This window comes from Pseudochaenichthys georgianus, chromosome 12 (genome assembly GCF_902827115.2).
Source record: "Pseudochaenichthys georgianus chromosome 12, fPseGeo1.2, whole genome shotgun sequence".
Lineage (NCBI taxonomy): Eukaryota > Metazoa > Chordata > Actinopteri > Perciformes > Channichthyidae > Pseudochaenichthys > Pseudochaenichthys georgianus.
Genome location: NC_047514.1, coordinates 26,845,051 through 26,854,968, shown reverse-complemented (window position 1 = coordinate 26,854,968; position 9,918 = coordinate 26,845,051). Strand labels below are relative to the sequence as shown.

The window sequence follows — 9,918 nt, the reverse complement described above, 5'->3', positions numbered from 1 at the left end:
CTGTTCTTAATTACTTATAAAAGTATGCATTTTCATTATTTTGTATTTGTCGTTAACTTTTTCTTTAATGCCGCTGTCAAAAAGACAAAAGAGGAACAGATTTGATTTATTTTCAGTAATAATAGTTTTCTTTTCCCAAAAAATATATACCGATCTTTGAGGATAGAAGAATAAATTCTCATCTGAATAAAAGTAAAAAACCACATCTTCCAAAATGTCAAGCTACTAAAAAATACCAGCAGGTTTGATATTGAGCAACAAGAAAAAAACAATTCTAAAATGTTTTCATTCATGTCCATCTTGTGAAGATCACATTTTATTGACCACAACACACATCACATTACAGGAATGAAGGAACAATACATTTGTATATCATGTCAATAAATCGTACGGCTATAGAAAGAGATGTACTTATTTAAACCTATGTCGTGATGAAACAGCACGCTGCTGCTGCTCATTTCAAGTCCTCCGGCAGCACCCTGCCTCTCTTCCTCAATCTGTCCTTCGTCTTCTCTGTTTTGGCCTTCTTCTGTTTCTGGATGTTCTTCCGTCTCTTGTCCTGCCGCTTCTGCATCTTCCCCACGACGTTCTCGCTTCGATCGCCCCAGTCCTTCTTTACCTTGGCGCCCCTCTTCTCCTTCTTCTTTAGCGAGGAGCGCAGCATGTCCTCGTCATCCTTAATTTTGAGTCCTTCGGCCTTGTAGAGCACGTTGGTCCACTTGATCTTGTTCTCCATTTCTTTGGCCTTGTCCTCGTCCTTTTCCCTCAGCTCGCTCACCTTTGCTTTTTGAGCCTGGACGCGCCCAAGCAGCTGCTTGTAGTTTTTCCCCAGCAGGGGAGTTATCTGGCCCTTCACGCTCTGCTTCTTCTGCTTCTTCTTCTGTATTTTGTCCACGTACTCCTCCCCCACCGTCTCCACCTTGTTGAAGACGAGGGCCGTTACATCTCTTTTGTTCGCAGCGGGGGCAGGCTCAGGTTCTTTCTTGATCTCCACTGGCGCTTCTTGGCTATTCTCTTCAGCCAGTTTCTTCTTCAGGATAAACTCTTTCCTCTTCCTCTTCTTGCGCTCCCGTTCTATCTTTCGTTTTGCTCGCTTTGCCAGCACGGCCTCAGAGAGTGCGTTCTTCGGGGTTCCCTGATAAGAAAAAAGTGCAACTTGTTAGTCAGACATACATTTCCCTTAAGCGTTGCACAGTATTCAGTCCAGTGCTGTACTTGCATTACATTTTGAGCTACTTTGACATGTGTTGCTACTGTATACAGTGTATCTGATAGTTGGAGTTACTTAACATATTAAGATTTGACATTAAAACTTATGACAAACCTCAAAAATATGATACGTGCTAAAAAACGAACTATCAGACATGAAATGGAAGTCCTACTTACTTAGAATCAAGAGGCCAATAATATGATATAAGAATATAGGTCTGAGAAGAATCATTCGGATTTAACTACTTTTACTTTAAGTACACTTTGCATTTTAAACAAGTGAAATCCTGCAAAATGACAATATTTATACAGAGCAGTATTGCTACTTTCAATTGAGTTAAAGATATAATCATTTATTCCGTCATCCACATGTTGAACTGAACAGCACCAACTATAAACTAGTGAGAAGATGAAAACAGGAACATGCACACATTGTGAATAGATCTCTGGCATAACGGCATCGGTTTGAGCGGCAAAAGTTGAATCAACTGTTCAATAATCATCTTTTAGGTAAATAGACTTGTTTACAGGTTTTAATATCATGGCTGCAGTTGAGTTTACCGTCTCAGCTAAAGTCACATCGTATTAGATCAGTGTTTCTCAAACTTTTTCACACCAATAAAAAAACACTCACGGACCACCTGACTCCACAAATAACCAAAAACACATCGTTTTTCTCGAACAGATTACAAATCGCCTGAAAATGGTACAAACAGGTGGCAACATGTGTGACGTAGATGTTGCGCTGGGCTATATCATGCAATCGAAACTTAAGCTCGCTCCATTGCGGAGATATTCCCGCGAGAGTGCGGAAGACTTACATTTATTTATTTATTTAAAATGTGAAATTTTACCAATATACTCACGGACCACTAGGGGTGATCACGGACCACCAGTGGTCCGCGGACCACACTTTGAAAAGCACTGTATTAGATAAATGCTAATGAGTAATGTCATTCAAATCTTGAATAAATAAATCATATTTAAATCTGCATACCTGTCCTCTGGACTCCTCGATTTTTTCATGAAGTCTCTTGCGTAAAACATCGACGGTGGAGAAGTTGGACGGTACCTTTCCTCCTTTAAGAGAAAACTAAATATGTGACTAAGAATTTTGAAATAACAAAAAGTAACAGAGTAATGGATTCACTTGCGGTACCTTTAGGCGCTGGTTTTGTTGATCCGTTTATTTGAGTTTTTGGCTGTTTTGCGGCAGGGGGGACTTTCTGAGCAGCCGCTGAAGGAGAGGGCTTTTTGGGGGATTTGGGATGAGGCTTCTTCACATCTTTAAAACTCTTCTTCTTCTTTGGAGGACCAGTCTCGCTTTTACCCTTGAAAGGAGCTACACAGAGATAAAACATGCATTAATGATCACATGTATTCAACATGATGTCAGCTGGACTGCCACAGCTCTGGAGTTTCTTACATGAACAGACTATGCTTCAACATGTTTAGGCATTACACTGAAACTGAACAAGTCAGAAGCTTTTCTGTGAACCAAAAGGAAATAGATAATATTTATCTTAATTCCCTATTCTCTAAAAGACAAATATCAAAGTCAGCTGATTTAGTGGCGGAAACTTAGTTTCAGAAAGTCATCAATCTAGCTGTAGCATTTTACATGATATTATCTAAGAGATGTTGTATGATGTTTAAAAAATGCCTTCAGTTGTGCATTACAACTAATTCCTTAAATTCATATTCTGAATACATGCCAACCAATGGAAAGCAGCAACATAAATGCATTAATGTAGCAAAGAAAGGAGAATGCAGTGTTGTGCTTGGTAAATGACCAACATGTTATCATTTCAAAAACAGTAGTCTATTTATTTAGTAGACATACTTAAATTGTCTTGACTGTAAATATCATCATGGAATCAAAAAGGGACAAACAATGTCAACAGAATTGTAACAAATTAATAAGCTAAAGGGCATTTTCTCACTATTAGCATTGTTGCTGTATTATTTATTTCACTGATTTGCAGCAGGGTGCTTGTTCTCTCATAAAAACATCAAAAATAATTAAATGTATGGATTAATAATAAATAAGCATTCAACAATATAACTCCACTCGTTGTTCTCCACACAGTGCAGCGCCTCCTCTGGTCACATGCAGTAATAACCGCATGTTTAATGACGCTTTATAAGCCATTTTCTACCACCAATAACACATACATTATAAACCGCCCATAATAAATACAGCTAATGTATAGGCAAGTATTATATCCACGTTATTTTGTAAATACGGTAACACGTTACCAAACGGTCTTTTTTTCGGCTCCTGCTCTTGCTGAAAAAACACTTTCTTCGCAAACTTCTGCATGTACGAGTCTTTAGCGGCGAGGTCCATCATGATGGAAGAACCGTGAAGCTGTCTGAGATGATCCGAATAGACAGAATACAAACAGAGCTTCTTCTCAGAAAATATCAACACATTTCTGAAACATGTGGTCCACACGCCGGGGCGGAGCGTCACAAACCGGAAGGGGTAACACCATAAGCGGTCCCCCTTGTGATCATTATGTAGGATAGCTGTTATGTAGTCGGACCATTTAAAAACATATTTGCATTAGTATTTCACTGAGAATGGCTTCTTTAAAATCAGCACTTCTTTATTCCAACAGGGTCTTAACGACTCTGAAGAACCAGGTAAGTTATTTGTTTATTTGCCAGTTCATTATAAAGAACATTCACTGTGTTATTGTGAATGTCACTTTCCAGTGGTTGCAGATTTTATTCTTCTTCTGATTGTTGTTATTTATTTCAGACACATGTTATGTATATCAAGAGGACTCTCCTCCTTCCCAGACTGCCTCTCTTCAAACGTGCAGAAGGTAATTTATTTGAACATTATTTGGATACTTTCGCACATTTCCGCACAGAACTACTTCTTCAAAAAACTGCACAGCATCTCCACTCTAAATGACTAATTATGTGACAGTAATGTCAATACGTTTGTGTTGTGAATTTGTTTTGTATTCTACTCTATATTTATGTTTCAATCTTTTGTTTGCAATACCTACTAAGTGCATATGTACCAGTATACCAGAACGAATTGCTTTTATGTAAACCTGACTCTGATAATCTTACTAGAAGCCAGTTCCTTAAAACAAATATTGCACACATTTAAAGACATAACATTTATAATACTAATCTGGACAAAGCAAAGAAAAACTCGTACAATAAATGAATAAAATAATAAAATATGAGTCATACATAAAGATTGAAACCATTTTGTACAATGTCTTGGTTTACTTTTTTGTTCAGCTTTTTTCGGTAAAATAAAAAGTGTAGACGATAAGTTTGGATTCTAATGCTTAAAGTGAATAACCTCCTGATGGTACGTCTCTTTTTATATGTGTGAGCAAAGCGTATGGGGTACCATCCCTATATTCTTTGAGAGTAAATGTTTTACACATATGCTTTACCTTCTTCACTTCCTGTCCTGCATGTTGTGAACAGGCAGGCTGATCACCTTCGGGCGCCAGTCGTCCTCCACAGTAGCCGAGGCTCAGAGAGGAGAAGACTCCTTACTCAAGTTGCTCCTGCTGCTCATCCCTGCCACCACCTTCGGCCTTGGTACATGGCAGGTCTGTCTTTTTATTTATTTTGTGTCAGCACTGTTTAAAATAATGCTGATGTATCTTCGGTTTGCTGTCGTTGGATGGACTCTGATATTTGTGTTTCTGTGAAGGTGAAACGTCGTCAGTGGAAGATGCAGCTGATCGCTGAGCTGAACCGACTCACGACTGCTGAGCCCATCCCTCTACCTCTGGAGTAAGATCATGTTAGAGGCAAACACCCACACACTATTAGTTTCTAAATCCATACTTTTACTTTGATCTGGACATTTTTTTGTTTTTCAGTATAACCACCTTTTACAATTCAGAACAATGTAAGCACTCGGACTATAAAGAGCATAATCAATCCAAACACTAACAGAAGAATCCTTTTTTCCTCATTGCGAGTGGCAAGAACACAACATTATTTTATAGAAAAAGTGATTTCAAAAGCACACATCTCCAATTGTGATACTGTGAACAACATTACTTGTGTTTGTTCCTTGATAAAATGCACTTTAAACCATTTTCTGGCCATTTGAAGCCTTAATCAGGGAGATGTATGCGAGTGGTGATACAATGTGTTAATGGGCTGCATGGAGGATTCAAACCTGTGTCCGCCACAGCAGGGACTAAACCCCTGAACAGCACTTTAATAACTTAACAAATAACTACAATCCCTCCTCTTATAACTGAGGGTACGACATGTCCTTCTTCTTCGAATTCTTACTATATACCTGTATAAAGTTTACTCTTAGTATTTTTCCTCCCTGGGTCTTAGTCCTCATGAGCTGCAGAGCCTGGAGTACAGACGGGTGAAAGTGCGAGGACAGTTCGACCACTCCCAGGAGCTGTACGTCCTCCCCCGCTCCCCTGTGGACCCCGAGAAGGAGGCCCGGGAGGCGGGCACGCTGTCCTCCAGTGGAGAGACCGGCGCTAATGTGGTCACCCCCTTCTACTGCACCGACCTCGGGTAAGACAACACATAAAACACCGTGAAGGGAAAATAATAACTGTATAGTCTTAAATCCAACACTCACTGCTCCATTCTCCTGCAGCATCACCATCCTGGTGAACAGAGGCTACGTGCCGAAGAGGAAGATCAGACCAGAGAGCAGGATGAAGGGCCAGGTGAGGGCTTCACATGATTTAACCTACTCCATCATTTTCAAACCTGTAGTCCCCAACCAATGCCATCTCAGGTGACAATACTTTGGGAGGTTTTGTCTTTTTGTGCAGTTTCCTCTGCAGCCAGAGAGTACTACTTGAATCGTTTTTTAATGCATCTACCCAGATCTGCATGGAGCAGGTTAATTTATAATAATAAAAAAAAGACATTTCCAACTACTTCTAAAATATTCGAATAGTCATATGATAATAGTGATAAAATCCTACCTCCCTTGTTTTAGTATTTTTTTACATTTGGAATTTGATTAAGCACATTTTAAAGGCTTTTTTTAAAGGTTCATTTATTCTAGTTTCAAACATTACATTGCATTTAGCTGACGCTTTTATCCAAAGCCACTTACAATAAGTGCATTCAACCAAGAAGATACAAACTTGAAGAAAACAGAATCATATAATTCCTTAAGTTTTCTTCGAGCCAAAACATTTCAAGTGCTACTCAACTGGCTTTAGATAAGCCAGTCCTTTATTAGTATACAAGTGCTTTGATAGTAATTGTATTGCTCGAAGTGGAGTCAATACATTCACATAGCTCTCTTCTGTAGCAAGACAATTGGTTAGTGCCGTAATTGATTCACAGTACAAGTAATAGTAGTGATGGGATTTAAAACCAACCTCACATTTGATATACTTACATTTGTGGCGTTTAACTTATTAAAACAGAATGTAATGACTGTTCTGTGCAGGTGGAGGGGGAGGTGGAGGTGGTCGGGGTCGTGAGGCTGACGGAGATTCGTAAACCCTTCGTACCGAGCAACGACGTGCAGAGGAACCAATGGCACTACCGCGACCTGGAGGCCATGGGCGGGGTCACCGGGGCCGAGCCTGTCTTCATCGATGCATCCTTCGGTAAGAAGTTAGAACTACAAAGACCAGGATGCACTTTGACTCAATTAGATAATATTAAATATACGGGCGGTTATTAACTTGGACGTTGTTATACCACAGAATAGAGATTTTTTAAACCTGTTTGCTTAAATAAATGTAATTATTCATTTATCATGCAGAGAGCACTATACCTGGTGGACCAATAGGAGGACAGACCAGAATTACACTGAGGAACGAACACATGCAGTACATAGTAACATGGTAGGTCCTAAATCCTGTCTCTAAAGCTACTGTACTGTAAATAATCCTGTTTACTGAGTTTGGTCTATTTCTCCTCTTAGGTACGGCTTGTGTGCAGCGACCTCCTACATGTGGTTTGCAAAGTTCATTAAGAAACTGTGATTAAATGCAGTGATTGCAAAGCACATTTCTGATGTACTTGATGTGTACTGTATCAGCTGAAGCCCACTGCATAGACTCGCTGATGGATTTGTAAATAGTTGTGTATTATTCTCCTGAAACGAGTAAAAAAGAATAAATTCAAATCTAAGTGATCTCTTGCATTCTTCATGTTAACAACTTGTTTTCATTAACTGATGGAGATACTCAAAGTTTAATATTCCTTAAAATAGAACACATTTTCTGCAGTAGTTTTAAAGTTAACAGGAGAGATGATATTCACAAATCCAACGACAAATAGGAAGCAGCTGGTGGCCTCACATTCAACAGACCTAATGTGGACGTCTTAGAGCAGTGGTTCTCAACTGGTCAGGCCTCGGGACCCACTTTTTCCTTTGTCAATAAATCGCGACCCGAAATTTCGAACCACTCAAATCTATTCAACAACATTTTTGCTGCAATATATACGCTTTTCAGCAAAAACTATTAATGAAAGTGAAATACAGTGCATATATCCCTTATATGCACTGTATTTCACAGGTTTAATGAGATGATGGAATCAAAGCTGAACTGTATAACATAAAAAGGCACACATGCTGAAAACCCAACCCCAGAAGGGGGTCTGGGGGGATTCTCCCCCAGGAGATTTTCAGAAATACTAACATATAAACAACGTATTCTGGTATACTGAGAAGAAAATAAATAAATGTATTACTACCCGACATTCAAAAGACTTCATGAAAGAAAAACCAAGAAGTGAGGATACCCGGAGGCCCAGAAGGAGGACTCGTGGCCGGGCTTGCCACGGAGCCCGGCCGGGCACAGCCCGAAAAGGCAACGTGGGCAACACCTCCGCTTCTCCGTCCCGCGGGCCCACCACCTACGGGAAACGGCGATGGGGTCGGGTGCGCTGCCAGAAGGGTGGCAGTGAAAGCAGAGGGTCTCGACGGACCAGACCCGGGCGACAGAAGCTGGCTTTGGGGACGTGGAACGTCACCTCTCTGGGGCGGAAGGAGCCGGAGCTTGTGCGGGAGGTGGAGCGTTACCAGTAGGATCTGGTTGGGCTCACCTCTACGCACAGCGTCGGCTCTGGAACCTTACTTCTGGATAGGGGTTGGACTCTATTCTTCTCCGGAGTTGCTCAAGGTGTGAGGCGCCGGGCGGGTGTGGGGATACTCACAAGTCCCCGGTTAAGTGCTTCGTTGTTGGAGTTTACCCCAGTGGACGAGAGGGTCGCCTCCCTACGCCTGCGGGTTATGGGGGGGAAAACTCTGACTGTTGTGTGTGCTTATGCACCCAACAGCAGTTCAGAGTATACAGCCTTCTTGGAGACCCTGGAAAGAGTCCTGTATGGGGCTCCTGAAGGGGACTCTTTAATCTTGCTGGGAGACTTCAACGCATATGTGGGCAATGATGGAGACACTTGGAGGGGCGTGATTGGGAGGAACGCCCCCCCTGATCTGAACCGGAGTGGTGGTTTGTTACTGGACTTCTGTGCTAGTCATGGATTGGCCATAACAAACACCATGTTCGAACATAAGGATGCTCATAAGTGTACGTGGTACGAGAGCACCCTAGTCAGAAGGTCCATGATCGATTTCGTTATCGTGTCATCGGACCTGAGGCCGTATGTTTTGGACACTCGGGTAAAGAGAGGGGCGGAGTTGTCAACTGATCACCATCTGGTAGTGAGTTGGGTCGAGTGGCGGGGGAAGCCTCTGGATAGACCTGGTAAGCCCAAACGTGTAGTTCGGGTGAACTGGGAATGTCTGGAGGAGGCCCAAGTTCAGGAGGCCTTCAACTCGCACCTCCGGCGGAGCTTTTCGGGCATTCCTGTGGAGGTTGGGGACATTGAACCAGAGTGGTGGGTGTTCAAATCCTCTATTGCCGAAGCCGCGGTGGGGAGCTGTGGTCTCAAGGTCCTAGGTGCCTCAAGGGGCGGTAACCCTCGAACCTCCTGGTGGACACCGGTGGTCAGGGAAGCCGTCCGACTGAAGAAGGAGGCCTTCAGGGATTTGTTATCCCGGGGGACTCCCGAGGCAGTTGCAAGGTACCGACAGGCCCGAACGGCAGCAGCCTCAGCCGTGGCCGAGGCAAAGCAGCGGGTGTGGGAGAAGTTCGGAGAAGACATGGAAAAGGACTTTCGGGCGGCACCAAATTTGTTCTGGAAAACTGTCCGACACCTCAGAAGGGGGAAGCAGGGAACCATCCAAGCTGTGTACAGTAAGGATAGGACGTTGTTGACCTCAACTGATGGTGTTAGGGCGTTGGAAGGAACACTTTGACTCCTGAACCCGACAACTCCGCCCTCTATGCCCTCCAGAGCTGGAGTATGACGGGGGATCAACACCAATCTCCGGGGGGAGGTCACTGAGGTCGTCAAACAACTCCACAGTGGCAAAGCCCCGGGGGTGGATGAGATCCGCCCAGAAATGCTGAAGGCTCTGGGTGTTGAGGGACTGTCATGGTTGAAACGTCTCATCAACGTCGCGTGGAAGTCGGAAACAGTACCGAAGGAGTGGCATACCGGGGTGGTGGTTCCCATATTCAAAAGGGTGTGTGCCAATTACAGAGGCATCACACTAGTCAGCCTCTCCGGGAAAGTTTACTCCAAGGTACTCGAAAGGAGGGTCAGGCCGATTATCGAACCTCAGATTGAGGAGGAACAATGCTGATTCCGTCCTAGTCGTGGAACGACGGATCAGCTTTTTACTCTCGCAAGGATCCTGGAGTGGGC

At 42.8% G+C, this 9,918-nt stretch overlaps 2 protein-coding genes across 2 annotated transcripts; one reads left to right on the top strand and one right to left on the bottom strand.

The window, feature by feature from the left end:
* Positions 1-93: 93 nt before the first annotated feature.
* surf6 (surfeit 6) lies at positions 94-3,679 on the bottom strand. The gene is made up of 4 exons (XM_034095962.2): positions 3,469-3,679; positions 2,369-2,551; positions 2,207-2,289; positions 94-1,135 (listed from the first exon to the last, which is right to left on the bottom strand). Exons 1-4 carry the CDS (start codon positions 3,560-3,562, stop codon positions 455-457), a joined length of 1,041 nt encoding a protein of 346 aa, XP_033951853.1. The 5' UTR covers positions 3,563-3,679; the 3' UTR covers positions 94-454.
* Positions 3,680-3,709: 30 nt separating this feature from the next.
* surf1 (SURF1 cytochrome c oxidase assembly factor) lies at positions 3,710-7,336 on the top strand. Its single transcript, XM_034095970.1, has 9 exons — positions 3,710-3,858; positions 3,977-4,043; positions 4,672-4,799; positions 4,904-4,986; positions 5,551-5,742; positions 5,828-5,900; positions 6,641-6,803; positions 6,962-7,043; positions 7,124-7,336. The coding sequence occupies exons 1-9, from the start codon at positions 3,796-3,798 to the stop codon at positions 7,182-7,184; spliced, it is 912 nt and encodes a 303-aa protein (XP_033951861.1). The 5' UTR covers positions 3,710-3,795; the 3' UTR covers positions 7,185-7,336.
* The last annotated feature ends 2,582 nt before the right edge of the window (positions 7,337-9,918 follow it).

Coding starts and splice junctions, on each gene's coding strand:
- surf1 (XM_034095970.1), top strand. CDS start 3,796: ATGGCTTCTTTAAAATCAGCACTTCTTTATTCCAACAGGGTCTTAACG. Junction 4,044..4,671: donor TCTCTTCAAACGTGCAGAAG/GTAATTTATTTG, acceptor TGTTGTGAACAG/GCAGGCTGATCACCTTCGGG. Junction 7,044..7,123: donor ATGCAGTACATAGTAACATG/GTAGGTCCTAAA, acceptor TTCTCCTCTTAG/GTACGGCTTGTGTGCAGCGA.
- surf6 (XM_034095962.2), bottom strand. CDS start 3,562: ATGATGGACCTCGCCGCTAAAGACTCGTACATGCAGAAGTTTGCGAAG. Junction 2,290..2,368: donor AACAAAACCAGCGCCTAAAG/GTACCGCAAGTG, acceptor TTTCTCTTAAAG/GAGGAAAGGTACCGTCCAAC. Junction 1,136..2,206: donor TCGAGGAGTCCAGAGGACAG/GTATGCAGATTT, acceptor TTTTCTTATCAG/GGAACCCCGAAGAACGCACT.